We start from the raw sequence: 17524 nt of genomic DNA on the forward strand, positions 1-17524 counted from the left end.
AGTGATTTTCTACCTATTTAAAAATAGTAAAACTATTCTAAAAAATGAAAACTTTGATCTACAAGTACTTTTCATATGGTGATCATATTGAACTGTTTTAATAAACAATTTGAACTTTGCAAAAGGTTATATTAATCCACAATATGCACTGAATAATACCAGCCACTCATAGTTTTAATAATTTTTTTTTTATATTTCCGCGTGATGAGACAATTTCAATAAAGTTATCAAATAAGAACAAGCTAACTAATTGATTTACATTATTATATACCTGTAATAAATATTATAATTTATAATAGTTTATAATTTGACATGCACTGATGCACATATGGTTAATTCCTTAAAATCAAAAGATAATTCACAGCTCCAGTACAAAACAAGCCATTTCAAGCATGCAAAAAGGGACAAAAACAACATAAAGAAGTTTACAATCAACTTATTTTTTCTAACGCACACCGTGATCATACAAAAATGTTATTTCTCCTCAAATATACAAAAAGATACAAGAAATTAAATTTATGCACACCCGTTTAAGTAAAAAAAATAAAATAAAATAAAATAAAAGGAGCAAATTAAAGACGAATGCATCAATAGATAGTATCAGATTGTCATGGGAAGGATCTTAGGAAGAAGAGGGATTTGTGGTTTGATTGCCCAAGAAGCCATCTCCGCGGATTCATGAGGTAGAATAAAAGGCAATGATATCTCTCTTATCATTAGATCCCCACAAAAGGGGCATTCACTCGCCACTGCTTCATCCAATTGCACACGAATCTGTGCATGTTACATTACACATATATGAACCCGACCATCAGCACCAGTACTAAATTAAGGACCCTCTTTGTAGAAATACTTTTTGTTAATTACATATGTTTGGTTGTAGTTAGAAGTATGATGAAAGAAGAGATGAGTTAATCCGGAGTAAGTTACTCCACAATCACTTCTCCAGGCAGATTAATTTACTTGACACTTACTCCATGGCCCACTATCATAGACAGAGTTTCTTTTCTCAATATCTTACACCTCCATGAGGATTAACTTAAGCCAAACGAGATGTAAAAATAAGGAGTTGCATAGAGTAATTTAATCCTCATTAACTTTACTCCAGAACCAAACATCACTAGTAAGCTTAAGTTTGTACTAGCTTTGCAATATAATTTAAATATTATAAGTATATTACCTTATCAATTGATGTGGTGCTCGAAACAGGTTCACCAGTTGGGTCATTCGTCAACCTATTCTCCATCAAACTCAGTTGCATCTGGAGGTCCAGTATGTATCCAGCCTATATCAATCATTAACATGTCAGAAATATATATATATATATATATATATATATATATATGTGTGTGTGTGTGTGTGTGTGTATTTTGAGTAAGGCTATGGCACTTCACAATGGATCCATATCTCTGTTTTTTAAGTTCAAACAGTTTATTCGAACCGCTCAACATGATCTCCATTTGAAAATGTATTTGGAGACCTGATTTTACTTTTTGTTAGAATTTTTATACTAATTTTTTAGATAGGTAGAAAATCACTACTATGAATCAATATCTCCATTTTTAAAGTTCAAACAGTCGATCTGAACCGTTCAACACGATTTCAGATCAAAACGTGCTTGTGGACCATATCTCACATTTTTTAAGAATTGTTATTCTATTTTTCAGATATGTAGAAAATAACTTGATTAGATTCTAGACCATTCAAAAATAGTGATTTTCTACCCCATCTAAAAAAACAGTAAACATTTCTAAAAAATATAAATTTAGTGTCCAAGTACATTTTCATATGGAGATTATGTATAAAGGTTCAGATCAACCATTTTAACTTTAAAAACACAGATATTGATCCATAGTACGGACCAATCTGTGCTATGCATAGTACCATCGCCTCACTCATGTATATTTATTGGGTGTCAAACATAGATAGATCAATAAATACTTACTTGAGCATGAGTCGTGCAACGTGTGACATGAGCAATCAAACAAGGCGAATGGAAAGCATGGCTACAAGGGAACACATAAAGAGGCGCTATATTCCCACCTGACATGTAACTACTTGTGATCTGTTGTGCACCTCTCGTCCCCAAAATTTTGCGTTTGCACACCCCGCATTCTTCATTTCTATCAATGACTATGTACCTCTGAGAAAGGGCATTTATGTCATTCCTGATGTTGTCAGCTCCACGTGTTGCATCGTTCATCTCATCTTTTAACTGCTCTATTTGATTCTTGTACCCTTTCAGCGATTTGCATATCTCATCCTAATACAAAAGAGTTGGCCAAAGAAAGGGGAATCAGAGAAGTACATATTGTGCGTGTACTATGAGACATAAGGGGTGTTCAACATGAGAGGTTTGGGGTTAATTAGAATTAGGGGTGTCCAATCGGTCAGTTCAGTTAAAACCAAATTAAAATAGACAAAACAACAGTTTATTAGGTTTTCAAAAATCTAACGAAACCAACTGAATAACAACCAAACCGAAGTAATTTCAGTTTGTTTGGTTGAACCAAAATAAGAGAGATTAAATTTCAAAAGGTCAAAACTCAATACATACAAAAATATATTTTTCAATCAGAGAAATATATATCAAGATATATATCAGTCGAACCCAAATAAGAGAGACTAAACCGAACCATATATAAAAAACCGAAGTAATTCTAAGTAAATATCAAGTAAATTTTGTTTCGTTTGGTTAAACCAAAATAAGAGAGATTAAACCAAACCACATAAAAAAACCGAAGTAATTCAAAAAATCAACCGAACCGAACCATTTAAACCAAAATTTGCCGATTCGGTTGAAAACCAAATAAACTGGATTCAATGTACACTTCTAATTGGAATTGGCTAACCTTAAAGTCGTCAATTAGAACAAAGTCGGGGAAGAAAGGCAATATATCCTCTATACTCAAGAGATTGTTGTTGGCCTCCGAAAGAAAATCGACCACTTTCTTTATATTCTCTCTCTTGGTGCCTTTCTCTTGTTGAATCACATGCTTTGCAATAATCAACCATAGTTTCTTTCTTAATTCTTCATCCTCTTCTACCTTGTCTGCCTCTGCTTTTGCCAGATCTAGATCCACCTTTTAAAGAAAAGTTCACATTATTACTTAAAGATTAAATCACACGCTTCACAATCAGATAAATTGTTATAGAGTGAGACCATGGTACTATGCATAGTGCTTATTGGTCTGTATTTTCGTTTTCAAAGTTCAAATAGTCGATCTGAATCATTCAACATGATTTTCATATGAAAATGTACTTGTTTACTAAATTTTACATTTTTTGAATTTTTTTTACTATTTTTCTTAGATAGGTAGAAAATCACTACTTTTGTGTCAAGAATCTTTAGATCAAATGATTTTCTACCTATCTAAAAAAATTGTAAAATTTGATCTACCTGTACATTTTGGACGGTTCAGATCGACTGTTTGGACTTTGAAACTGGAGACATGATCCATAGTACGGACCATTCTGTGCTATGCATAGTACCATAGCGGCATAGCTTCATTCATTGATGTAAATCATACATCATCATGACAGCCCTTGATAAAATGGAAAATAGTACCTTAAGTGCAAGAGCAACGGCCTCCTCATGCATGGACATCATGCTGTAGATACGGACACATGCAAGCATGCATTTCTCCTTCAGACAAAGCCACAATGCATATTTCGGATCATAAAAGAACGCGGGCCCACTTGAACTTCCTTTAGAATGCTTCATGTCCAAAAATTGCAACAGCTGGGTCTCATCATCCTATTTATGTTACATGTATACAACCATGTATCATTGTTCGCAGAGATGCAATTTATTTTAGGGGGAATTTCAAATATACCCCTCAAAAACCTTGAAATTTCGTATTCCCCCCTTCTAAAATTCATATATCTTATTTACACCTATAAATTTTAAAACTCACACATTTATCCAATTTATTGCCTTTTCTATTAAAACTTTTTTAAACTTATAAAGTTGCCATTTTAACATTTATTAAAAAATAAAAATATGTAGTCTGTGTAAGAGAAATGTTCACTCTTTTTAATTTTATAAATTGCAACAGCTGGGTCTCATCATCCTATTGACGTTACATGCATACAGACAAACCATATGTCAATGTTCGTAGGGATGCATTTTATTTTATGATAAAAAAAATAGAAACAAGCAGGAAGAATAGTGAGAAAAAGAAAGAACCTTCAAGGCATACAACGAAAGCAGCAGATTGTGTACTCCAGGATCCTCATTGTGCAAGTCCTTTATGCAAAATTCCAAGAACTTTATAACCTCATGTGTCTCATTCCTGTAATCAGGTTTGGAACTAGAAACTTTAGATAGGGGGGCTGAAACGTAAAATGCAAAAAATATTTAATGTGTAGATAAGGGTGGCAAAAATGTAAAATGTAAAAATATTTAATGTGTGGTAAGTCGGATTTGAACCCCAGTCTCCATAACTACAACAACACAATTGATATTTTAAAAGGGGGTTACACTATATAAAAAATTAAAAAGAAAAAAAAAATTCAATTAAATTTCAGAATATATAACTAAATTTTTTTTAAACCATAGGGGTGGATAAGCACCCTTTGGGTTACATTAAGATCAGCCCTTTGAAACCTTAAAAAAAAAAAGAAAAAAAAAAAAAAGATCAGCCCTTGGCTTCTAATGGTTGGTTAATAACATTAATAAAATCATAGTAACCCATAAAATCTAGAACATAGTAATTCGGACATAGATATAGGATTGGCAAAGACTGATTTTAATGCAAACCAAACTGGTATAAAGATAAGCAGTTAAAAACTATACTCTCATACATACTTTGCATGTGGTTCGTTTGTATAACGCATCATAGCAGGTATGAGTTTTCTCGGGTTCAACATGGATCTTGCCATCATCCATGACTCGACCGTCTCATAGGCATCAAGCATTATCAGTTCAGGAGCAAATTTATACTGTCAATTTGAGAGTATAAAGAAGCTCTCAGAAGCTATTAAATTAAATAAAAAGGACCAAATGAAAAGCGAAAATACAAACTCAACCTGAAGTTCTACAGGCACATTTGGTCGTTGAAGTACCCCCAATGCTTTCTTTGATTCTCCTTGCTACAAAAGTTCATAACCTTGCATTTAGTTTTAACATCACATTCCCACATATACCTTCAACCAGGGATAGGGGTATTGAAACTATCGGCTCGATTACTTAAAACCAAATTAAAATAGTCAAACCAAAATTTTATTTTGTTTCCAAAAATCTAACCGAAGTAATTCAAGTAAATATCGAATAAATTTCAGTTTGGTTGGTTGAAGTGGAATAAGAGAGATTGAACCAAACCAAATATAAAAAACCAAAGTAATTCAAGAAGTCAACCAAACGGAACCATTTAATCCAAAATTTGTCAGTTCGGTTAAAAAATAAATAAACCGGATCTAATGAATACACCTACCTTCAACTTATCAAAGGACGGCACGGGCAAAAAGGTAATTCAGCACAACAAATCGGTTGGATCTGACAAGTTAAAAGTTTCCTAATATTTACTATCCATTTATTAACCAAAAGATTATGATACTTGCTCTGATGTTCCTCTCTTTCTAGTTTTGTTTTATTCCCTCTAATTATATCTACTGTATAATAAAATTCAAGTATGGTGACTATAGTGCTGTGCTGATGTTAGCACCTTGTGCTCTTGATCGGATGTAACGTTAACAGGAAGAAATGAGACTTTAAATTTTTAAAATGATTATTATGTGTTGTCAGGTTATAAAGAAAACCTGAAAGGCAATGCACAGTTCATTCTACTATTCTTTGATGTTTGTATCACAAAAAATAGCTTATATCATTTAAGCTTAAGCATCAAATGCAAGTATTAGAGCAAATACCTGGATGTAGTGATGAATGACTATTTCATACTTATCCTTCAAGCTAGCAAAATAGACAAGCTCATCTTCTCTCCCATAACTGCATTTATTGAGAACAACTCAAACCACTGAGATCAATCTTCTTAGTTATTTGCATGCATTTTATAAGACGACAACAACAACAACAACAACAACAACAACCAAGCCTTTTGTCCCAAACAAGTTGGGGTAGGCTAGAAAATGAAACCCAATCGGAGATGCATTTTATAAGAAATAACAAAAAAAAGTAACCTCTCAAGCAATTTCATAGTGGTGGCCTCATCCAAGACGTCCTTGTTGTCACTAAGAAAAGCACGAATTTCCTGTACAATTGACTCATATTCCGAGCTATCATGCTCTTTACCAGCATTTGTGCCATCTTCCAGCAAAAGCCGATTAATCTACGTAAGATCGAAAAATAATTAAAGAGTAATAAAAGAAATATAATAAGAACAAAAGTGTCAGGCAAATGTATTAATGAAAAGTGCCAAAGATTAACCTTGTCCAAGTAAAGTTCGGTGACCCATGTAGGATCATAGTGATTTGAGACTTGTCTTCTCTAGTCAAATTATCCAGTTTTCTAAGTAGAAAAGTTCTCAAGGCATCCTGTGTTCAAGTAGAACAATGATACTCATACTTGAAATCAATGAATTAAATTGATGAGTGTAAAATGAAGATATAAAAATTAATTAGGGTTTACTTGGAAAATAGACCAAATATCTTGATTTAGGTTGTTTTAGTAATAACATATGATACTCAAAACTGTCCCTATGGATCGATACCCCAAAACTATAGTATTGTTGTAGGTTTATGCGCTTGGAAACCACCCAATTTAGTTAATTTTAGGGTTAAATACTATTAGCACTTGAATCCATCACAAATGCAACCATTAAACTTCAAGTTGCAATGAGATTATCAATGCAGTTTGAAAAAGCATTGAGCATGCACATATTTTAAATAAAAATGCAACATTTAATGAAGCATATTGACTTGTATAAAGGCCCATGTCTGAGTAAATGTAATTGATAGGTCCTAGGACTAGTAACAAAATCAACCAACACGATCAAAAAAATAAAAAGACATACATATATTACATAAAAAAAATAAAATAGGGTATATATACCTGCTCTCCAACAGTGATAAACTTCAAGGTGATCTCTTCAAAAGACATGACATAGTTCATCTATAAAAAGAACAAATAAACGTCATCATCACATTCCAGTGAATCCACAAATATTAATAAACTCTTTTCTTAATTTCTACTTATACAAGGGACCATTAAACAGATTATAGCTAACCTTGGCATAGAAAGATGCTGCTCTGTAGTAATCTTTCATGGCAAATGCAGCATCAGCCTTTATAAAGGAGTAAGAAAAACAAACATATCAGGTCTTTAGAAAAGGAAATCAGAAATAGAATACATTAACTTATTTTGTCACTAACTATTGTTACGTTTATTATAAATATGTTTAATAATGTCACGTCAGCTTGCAATTGACACTTGCAGAGATGTAGAACTTAAAAAATAACAAAAATTACTAAACACAATTACGAAAATTGTATGAATGGAGATTGTTTGATGTTTATGAAAAGATAATTATTAAAATTGTTGGTGTGACAAAAAATGTCATCCAAATTTTGGAGTATGTTTAGAGCAGAAAAATGTTGGTGCAGTGGAACCCTCCTCTTTCAATAAGTTGCTTGCCTATAATATTTTGGGCACCTCCTTGTGTGAATAACTTATTTTGTCACTAACTAATGTTGCATTTAATGTAAATGTGCATAGAGTTACCTGCACTAAGTAAACTTGATCTCTCTGGTAGGGACTACGGCAATTCGACAAAGCAACCGCATAGTCCCCCTTGTCCAAGTAAATTCGCCACATGTCACGTCCTTCGTCTTGAGTAGACACCTGTACACACAACTCAACCGATTTATTTCACAAAATTATGGTTGAAAATGCCTAGCCTCTATCTTAAAAAAGAAAAAAGTTAATCTCAAAGTAAATACTAATTATAAAAAAGAAAAACTGTCTAAGTTGGTACGGTACCAGGTGTATACTGGTACTGACAGAAGTCTTCTGGTATTGCAGAAACTGTGTTTTCATGCATTGGCCAATGTATCGGAGAAAATATTTTGAAATTTTGGGTAGAAGGGTTAGGTTTAAGTCCAGTATGACTAATCTTTGAATGATGTAATTATCCTTTCAGTAACGAAACGGGCCATCTTGGCCTTTTTAAAAAAAAAAGTAAAAATGAAAAAGCAAAAATGAAAATACATACAAGAATGGCAAACCTGGAAAACAGAATAGTCATCATACACATAAAACACTCCGGCAGTGGGGTCACTACAAATCCCAATGATTCCTTTGGATGATTCTCGATCAAAACTAAGTTCCTCTACTACTTGCTGACTTATTCTGTTAACAACCTGATATTCCACAACATTTCTTAACTAATTTATTATTTTGAAATTACTCTCAGTTAATTGTTAGAGCATATATAATTTGAGGTTATTCGTACAGAAAGCTATAAAAGAAAAAATTCCATACCTTAACCTTGTCTCCAATGAGCAGGATAAAATGGAATTCTGAAACTGCAAGGGATTTCGGTTTACTAACTTCACCTGAGCCAGGTTCACACAATTTTGAATAATCCAGAAGACCCTTATTTTCAACAAAGTTTTCGTCCCCACCTGAAGAACTAGTTATTTAAAAAGTACAAGCAAGTCACCAAACAAAAAATAATAAGCACGATTAGAAAACATAAGACACTGATTATACCTATGCTGCACTCCAAAATTGAGATCTCCATAATAAATTCCCGCACCGGAAAGCCAACCAAAGTGCTTAGCCCTTCTTTGGACGATGTAATAATGCAATTCACTACATTATAAAGCAAAATATACATAAATGATATTACTGAAGCCACTCTTCATCAAGGGTATGCATGAGTTAAAAACATAAAAACACTATACATAGGTTATATACGCACCTATTAGGTATTTCTCCAGGAAGCTCCATGAAGTGTATTCTCCGTTTGGCATATCTGGCAAACACAGTCTGCAAAAAAGAAACAAAACAGCAATGTAATATCAGCAAGTATTACCAGTAAACCTAGACTTAGAGGGATCTAAAAAAATGGTTGCAAAAGAATAAAAGCACTAACTTCTAAAGAACCGATGCCAGTGAAAGAGTAGAGACGGGTAGCAGTAACAGCCATCACATAAAACCTGGTGGAATTGCCAACAGAAGTTGTTTCCATCTAAATGAGCAACACAACACAACACTATCATTATAAAAACTATTAAATCTCAAAGTAATTTGTGTACGCAAATACAAAGCGACAGCACCTGTAGGCCAGCAATGGGTTCTCTCAGATCAGTTAACTCAAACAGTTGCTTTACATACTTCTCCCTCTTTTCGGCCTCATCCACTGCCATCTCAAACAGCTGCCCGTTTTCAGTCCCTAGTATCACCTCCTTTGTTGAAGCTGCATTATTCAAATAAATCCGAGTTAGACTATGATACTATGCATAGCGCATATCGGTCCGTACTATGGATCAATATTTTCATTTTCAAAGTTCAAACAGTCGATCCAAACCGTTCAACATGACCTTCATATGAAAATGTACTTGTAGACTAAATTTTATATTTTTCAGAATTTTTTTTACTATTTTTTTAGATAGGTAGAAAATCACTTGATCTTTAGCCAAAACCTTACATCAAATGTCAGAAATTTAAAAGAAGAGAGATAAACAGACCTTCAGTGATGAGTTGGCGGTTCCAAGCGACAGCATTGACAAGTAGGCCCTTGAGGCGAGGGAGGGACTTGGGCCTGGCCCACTTGGCATGCATGTAGAATGTCTCTGCTACCCCTGATATCACCACTGTGGCAATGCAGTGACTACCTCCCGGGTCCACAAACACCCGGTGCACCGGTTGCTCACCCGGGCGGCCCGGTGCAAAATCCAAATCTGATACATTTTATTTTTATAAATTAATTAAGTGAATCAGTTATCACTTGAATTGAATGAGAATAAATCAAGAGAGAAAAAAAGAGTACTTTGAGAGTCACCGAGGGCAAAATCGTGACGGATGATCCAGCCTTTAGAGGTGCCTAAAAGGATGACATCATTACCAGCAGCCATTGATGTGACAACACCGTGGCCCCTGGCGGCACGGCTCTCCAGCGGGTCCACGTTGAACAATTGACCCGCATCCATTGTTTCTTTTCCGACGAACTCACACTATCAAATCGAGAAACAATGAATGTGAGTATACATAAAGAATTCAATAGACATGAATTTCAATTGAACTTTGTTGACAGAATCAAAATCGAAAATAATTGAATTCCTCTCAATTTATTGATTGGAAAACATACATAATACAAAAGAAGTTATTTCATTTGAATTAAAATGACACTTGTTCCCACTGAATTTTCAGTGCAATGTAACGGATTTTTACCCGAGTTAATACTGGTACCGAACTGTACCCAATCAAGTGATTAGAGTACTGTAGTCATTTGTCACGCAAATTGCTGACTAAGATATCAATTAGCACCTATTAAGCGTTCGCATATTCAAGATAACACAATGAATAGAAAAAAAAAATGGAAGAGAACTGTTATATTTTCTTATACCAGTTTTGCGTCAGGCAGAATCAAGCATACCAGAATGAAATAAATAAAAAAATAAAAATAAAAACATGCCAAACTATTTCTCTTGTGACATGCCCCTACTATTTCTGCAACTGGGCACACAACTTACCCAAATTAAGCAGAAATGCAGTTCTTTCTTTTGCTTTTCTAAGCCTAATTGACAAACTTTAACCACCGCAAATCAGCTCTTGCTTTTCTAAATCAAAATTGAACTAAAATCAAACAGAGAGGATTTAAATCTAATTTCTAAGTGATTGTGTCATAAACCATTCAAGTAAACTTGAAGGGAAAGAAATCAGCAGATATGTAGTCACTTTTTGATCAGATCTTAAATTCTTAATCTTACAAGATTGGATGATATTTGCAACCAACCCAGAGGCTGGTAGGGGTCATTAACAATTTTGAGAAACATCCATTGTAATTTGCAAATATAACAAGAATTTAGTGTAATTCAGAAAAAAAATGAAGTTAAAAAGAGAACAATTGGTAGCCAAAGTACATAGTCTAAACTCCTTAGAATCCATACCAATTAAGAAGGGAATCGGTAGAAAAGGGTATTCATGCCAACTGCAAGTGCTATGTTTTGATCATGACCAGATCACAATTCCCCTTTTCTTCGCTTCATTGGAGAACAATCAGCAGAGAAAGGTATTGACAGAAGCGAAGGGTATCGATAGAAGGACATCGGTGGAAACATAAACTAGCACCAATTTTCCTAGTCAAATAAAATGGTTTTTATTTAAAGAATATTACAATTAATCCATGCATTCATTCTTGCTTGTTCACTGAAATGACTCTCAGTAAATCAGGCTATATTGAACCCCCTTCAAAACATGTTTTTAAACTGGTTTAACATGGACTAGTTTGAATAAAAAAAAAAAAAAAAAAATACAAACACCACAATACCCTACAGTTTGCACCAATTTATAACAGAAATGGCATTGCACAAGTGTGGATTGATTCTAGGATTTTTCCCAACTCAGTATGCTAAGAGCGGTCCGCCTGATCTGAATTTTGCACAAAAAAATTCAGTAGTTTTGCAAATTTTTAAAAAGCAAGGTCCTAAACAGAAATAGTCAAGCTGAGAGATACCTATGAGAGATACCTAAGAAGGGGTTGGGTAGCGCGAGGTTCGCACACGACAGAGAGCGATGGATCGACGGGGTTGGGGAAGAAACGACCGAACTGAGGATGAGGAAGGATCGCTAGGTGGGTTTCGCACCGGCAGCGGGCGGGGGAGGGGATCGGGAGAGGGAGAGAGGAATTCACATCCTCAGGTAACCGGACTGAGTACAATTGAATCGGACAGTTGAAAATTGTTCTTTTTAACACGATACGAATCTCAAAGCAAAAATAATACTGCCCCTGCGCCATCCGGAGAAAGAACCAACTGAGAGTAAATGTAGGCCGTCCGTTTCAATTGTGTTGAGTTAGGTACCTGGGAGGACATGGATCCAGGGAGAGAGAGCATGTTAATTCTCTGAGTGAGGCTATGGCAGTTTGCAAATTGCAATCCCCGAATCGTTGTCTTCAAATTTTAAATAGTCAATCTTAATCGTTGAATATTATTATCATAATAATATGAAAATATACTTAAAATTCAAAATTTATATTTTTGTAAAGAAATTATTTTTTTTTATTAAAAAAATCACTATTTTCAGATGATGAAGAGTTTTTAGATCTAGTGATTTTCTAATTGCCTCAAAAAATAGTAAAAAATTCCAAAAAATATAAAATTTGATATCTCTTAGTATATTTTTATATAATAATAATATTGAGCAGTTCGAATCAACTATTTGAATTTTGAAAATGAAGATATAAATTTAATATACGGAACAATCAGTACATTGCAAAGTACCATAGGTTACAATCAAGCATGTTTAATCACTATTTGAATTTTGAAAATGAAGATGTCTTGATTATCCAAACAATTATCCAAAGCTTTAATCACTATTTAATCACTATTTGCACATTGATAAAGAATGAAAAAGTTTTGTACAGTGGAGAAACAAACCCCCAATTTTATGACGAAAGCAACACCCAATTTTTCTTTTTTCTTTTTTTTTTTGCACACAGACACAGCCCGTATGAATTTTGTAGTCTCTTATGAAAAACATTAGAGCTATTGGATGTATGATATAAATTGATGATGTTTACCAGTTTATTTTTAGTTTCATATTAAGGTGCTTAATAGATCCATCTGATGGATCGATGACTGGCAGAGAAGACCATGTTGAGTGTAATTAAGTCCATGCTATAGCAACTTTTTTATTCTTTATAATTTTGTATTATTCATCCCTTATCAGTAAACACCTTGCTTTGCATATGGTGGTACAGTGGAGAAGCATGTTATTCGTCTCGCTCTGCTACAGCTGCTCTCTATCTACCCTGTGGCTCACCTCCAGGTCACTACCCCCTTCTCTTGAGCAGCACAAGCTGAATGTAAGATTTGTACTTCACCTCCAAATCAATTTCAAAGTTCTTAATGGTTAATTTGTGGGTTTTTTTCCTACAGCAAGTATTTTATATTTCTATATATCAAATTAATTATTTTTGCCGTGAAAACAAAATATTATATTGAACTCAAATACTTGGGGCAAAGTTTGGCACTAGGAAACACAATAAGTCCATTTCTGGTCCTATTTTTCCCTTCTTCTGTTTAGAAAATTAGAGGATGCAAAAGAGTACTTGATTTTAATAGAGGACAAAATTGGTCTACTAACTGTTGGGAACTTCAGAAATCAGAATCTTATAACAAAAAAAACATGATGTGTCGTTCGACATAGATTAGAAAGAGCTAAATTATTTTTGCTGTGATGTGCCCTCAAATAGTTTGGATGTTGCACGAGCTTTGTCTTTTGATGTGCCCTCAAGTAGCATGGTCCCTCAAGAATAGTCCTTGCTCCTTGCTAGAGATGTAGATGAAGAAATACAGTTCACGGTAAAAAAAATTTGATATAAAATTTGAAATTATAAATGTTTTTTTTTATTTAAATTGTTTAAAAAATATAATTTGATGTACTTTTGTATGATTTCAATAGGAACAGCTTGTTGATCCTTACCCTGAAATCAAGCAAGTTGAGGAACCCTTACAACAATGTCCATTTGTTGGCATGGAACTTGATAGTGTTGAAGCTACTTATCAATTATATAACTTATATGGGTTCAAAGAGTTGTTTTGATTAAGAGCAAATTTTCTATTATCTCCACATTCTTTAGATGAAGTCCTAATATTTATATAAGTCATATATTATTATTTTTTTAACCCTTGGCAGAGGCTGCCAAGGTTAAGTCATCGTTTTGTTTCATTTGTTTTATAACTGACAATTGAAGATAATGTGTTGAATGTGTGCAGTTGAAGTAGTTCATTTAGATTTTCAGTTATTCCACTGCTGGTACCTTGTATCTCATAAGTATCCATTTAATGCTTTAAAGTTGTTCGGAAAGATTCAATATGCTTTAGAGTTTCTTGCACAAATAATCAAAATTGGATGCTCAATTGACATAATTTGCTTGTACCAACTATAGTGATGTTCCAAAGAAATTTCAGCATGAACATAAAGCCAACTACAAACAAATCAATTTACGGCATAAAGCCAACCACAAACTGATAGGGCCATGTTCCGTGGCCCATATAGCTTCAATCTGGGCCATGAACAAGGCCGGGATTAGGACCTCGTTCTGCGAGGCCAATCCGGGATACAATGCAAAGTCCACGATTGAGGCCCATAATAAACCGGCCCAATAAACGGCTTAGACAGCCTACGCTTCGGGGGATAAAAGCCCCAAAAGCTTCCTTGAGTCAAATAACCACTTATAACTGGTATCCACGCCAGTTACCGACCTCATCCTCCTAACGGCCACGATCACACGATCATAAGTGGCCACGCTCACATAACCGTATAACTGATTCATGTTCCGCCTTACCCTGGCAGGGGGAAGGCGGTACGTAGAGAATGCTATATAAGGTCATCCATTTCACAGGAAAAAGGCGAACGTAGAGATACACCATTACTCTCTGACACCCCTACTCTCTTACACACTTGCTCTCTTATATTCACACTCCGAGATATCAGATAGGACAGAGTACGATATATCCGGGGTCCATTCCCTTATCTCCGAGGTAATCTATTGACCTCCGGAGTTCGAAATCCGAGATCATCCCTTGATCTCTCTGAGTTGATCATCTCTCGGTCTGTGACCTATAGCAAGACGAGCCCAGTTGAACCCAATTTTAGCATACGGCCTGCTACCTCACATAGCCCGTATCACAAACAAATCAATTTATGGCCAATAATAACATCAATAACAAAAATTTACGACCAACAATAGCATCCATAACAAAAGAATAACAGCAAATAGAAAACAACCCTAACAACCAATTTTACTAGTTTTACTTGATACAAACACATTTTTATTTATAATAAAGAACAACATGCTGACGAATATAATCTTCTCAGCCAAGTACCGTTGCACATGCTCATTCGGAAGATTTCTAACCCGTCTGAACAACTCTAAAGTACAAGTTAACAAATGAATATATATAACTGATCTAGGGGTTAAAATGGTACTTTAGGGAGCAGTCAGGTCTGCAGATGTATAGGCCTACGGGCATTTTCATCAAAAATAAAATTATGTTTTTTGTATTCTTTTCTTTTCTTTTTTTGTGAACAGAAGTACATATAGAGATACCAAAATCATCACGATTCTAGTAAGGACCAGAACCTAATATATTTCCAAAGCAAACAACTAGAAATTATTTTTAGTCCATCAAGTTGCATATAACAATTAAGATTCTAATTACTTTAAGAAAACATTGTATCGTACAACCTACATCAGAAAGATAATTCATGCTACTTCAATTTCAGGAAATAGTAAACTAAACTATCAAACAAACAATTAATGTAAATATACAATCTATGCTTCAACTGCACTTGTCTTCCCTGTATCCCCATACTCCTTGATCAACTCTATTAAGTTATTAGAAGATGAGCCTCCCTCATCCATGGCTTTTCTAGCCATCCTTGCTAGCTCTCTAGCCTTTTCTCTTATCTCCTCCCCTCCATCCATCAATTCCAATATGACCTTCGCCACATCATCCCTCTCCACCATCACATTATTATTATTATCATCTTTGACATCTCTTGCCCAATTATTAGGATACTGTACACCGATCTTCACACCTATTTTAAGTATTTCGACTACCAGCATCTCGTTCAGGAACTGATCTGCAAAGTGGGGCCATGTTATCATAGGTACGCCCGTGCATATACTCTCTAAAATCGAGTTCCAACCACAGTGCGTCAGAAAACCTCCTATGGCTCGATGAGACAAGATCATCATCTGTGGGGCCCATCCTTTGATTATCAAACCTCGATCATGGACCCTCTCCTCAAAACCATTCGACAGCCATTCTTCCACATCAGTAGATTTGTCGCCGTCCTTTATTACCCACACAAAAGGCCAACCAGAGGCCTCTAACCCTAACCCGATCTCAGCCAGTTGTGAGAATGTTGTATGTGCGAGGCTTCCAAAGCTTACATAAACAACTGAAGCCGGCTTTTGCAAGTCAAGCCAACGCAAACAATCATCCTCAGCAATTGATGCCTTATTTCCTCTTTCAGACATTTCATTGGTGTTCCTATTACATAGCAGCATCGGTCCAATCGCCCATATCTTTTTCCCTGCGGTTTTTGCGTAAGAGTCTACGTACAAAGGTTCCAATTCATAGAAACTATTTACCACAACACCATCGGCACTTCGTTCTTCTTGTAGCCTCTTTTCTGAAAATTTCTCCATTCCTGGCCTTTGGACACCTATTGGTGATTTGGCCTTTGTCATCTCGAGCCGATGTGGAAACCCCGGTATTGTGACGAGTTCTTTATCATCTTTTACATGGCTAAATATATTTTGATGTCTAATAATGTATGTTACAAGGTTTGGGAACACACCAGAACCATTGAAGGTGAGTCTTGGGATGCTGAGTTCTCTTGCAACATCACCCACCCACGGTTGATTCATATCAGCTATTATACAAGTAGGCGAGGGATATTTCTCCTTTAGACATGATATTAGCGAATCCTTGAGCATTGAACATGCATTAACAAATTTAATAATCTGGTCCGATCCAGAAAGCATATCTGCACTCTCGCAACCTTTCGGCAAACCGACTTTCTCACTAGGGAATTCAAGCTTCAGAAAGTCGATCGGAAGTTGGGAATCTTTGATCTTTTCGATTATTTTTTTGATTCTCAATGCATTGACGGGAGTTGTGACGAAGGTGACGGTTGCACCATGCTCGGCTAGTAGACGCGCCATGTCGACCATGGGAATCATATGGCCTTGTGCCATGAGTGGGACCAGGAAAAAATAAGGTTTCGGTTCTGAATCAACGGTATCCATGGCTAGTGATATGATGAACAAGTAAATTTGTTATATGTGAAAATGAGAATGAAAGTGGAAGTAAATTTGAAGTTGGTACCTATCTATGATATGATATATATGGTTTGGTGTATAGGTCAGATATTTGGAAGAGATCAAATCTTCTCAGGTTAATTCAAATTTGGCTGCTATGTTTTTTATCCTTTTGGATGTATCATGTATATATATAGTCACATATTGTCGCCAACTCTTTAATTTTTTCTTGAAGAAAGGAACATAAAATATCATATTGATTATTGAATTTTTTTGTGCAAATGGGCAAAAATATACGATACATTATAATTTTTTCTTTTGGCAGAAGATACCATATATATTATATACATTAATTGTATATATATATTTTTTGGCACAAGATACCATACGTATTATTGATGAAGATCAAAGTTTTTTGGCAGAAGTGGGAGGTTGTCTCGGTAAAAAAAGGAAAAATGAATATGGAAGTGAAATGTCATTTTAGTTTGGAGTTAACTTGGTTATGGATTTTATGTGATCGTTGGTACGAGTACTTGTGAAATAAAAATGGACTGAAAGGTCATTTC

General features: G+C 34.9%; 1 protein-coding gene, 1 long non-coding RNA gene and 1 pseudogene across 3 annotated transcripts; 1 reads left to right on the forward strand and 2 right to left on the reverse strand.

Annotated features, from left to right (window-relative positions):
• Nucleotides 1–407: 407 nt before the first annotated feature.
• Nucleotides 408–11824, reverse strand: LOC144544416 (vacuolar sorting protein 18-like; annotated as a pseudogene). The gene is made up of 24 exons (XR_013508221.1): nt 11650–11824; nt 11071–11259; nt 9951–10134; nt 9649–9861; nt 9238–9377; nt 9054–9149; nt 8880–8947; nt 8669–8770; nt 8438–8588; nt 8182–8316; nt 7679–7798; nt 7185–7241; nt 7010–7069; nt 6386–6492; nt 6139–6287; nt 5869–5947; nt 5032–5094; nt 4811–4944; nt 4190–4295; nt 3569–3757; nt 2853–3083; nt 1946–2263; nt 1181–1285; nt 408–774 (listed from the first exon to the last, which is right to left on the reverse strand). The product of XR_013508221.1 is annotated as a vacuolar sorting protein 18-like (transcript).
• A 915-nt stretch (nt 11825–12739) lies between these two features.
• LOC144544698 (uncharacterized) lies at nt 12740–13708 on the forward strand. Its single transcript, XR_013508306.1, has 3 exons — nt 12740–12986; nt 13377–13485; nt 13586–13708. It is a non-coding gene; the product is annotated as an uncharacterized LOC144544698 (long non-coding RNA).
• A 1618-nt stretch (nt 13709–15326) lies between these two features.
• Nucleotides 15327–17089, reverse strand: LOC144544572 (UDP-glycosyltransferase 73C12-like). Its single transcript, XM_078293103.1, has one exon. The coding sequence runs from the start codon at nt 16944–16946 to the stop codon at nt 15462–15464; it is 1485 nt and encodes a 494-aa protein (XP_078149229.1). The 5' UTR covers nt 16947–17089; the 3' UTR covers nt 15327–15461.
• Nucleotides 17090–17524: the final 435 nt, after the last annotated feature.

This window comes from Carex rostrata, chromosome 26 (genome assembly GCF_964058835.1).
Source record: "Carex rostrata chromosome 26, lpCarRost1.2, whole genome shotgun sequence".
NCBI classification, from domain to species: Eukaryota; Viridiplantae; Streptophyta; class Magnoliopsida; order Poales; family Cyperaceae; genus Carex; species Carex rostrata.

Bases quoted from the DNA above. Each gene is read 5' to 3' on its own strand.
- LOC144544572 (XM_078293103.1), bottom strand. From the start codon at position 16,946: ATGGATACCGTTGATTCAGAACCGAAACCTTATTTTTTCCTGGTCCCA.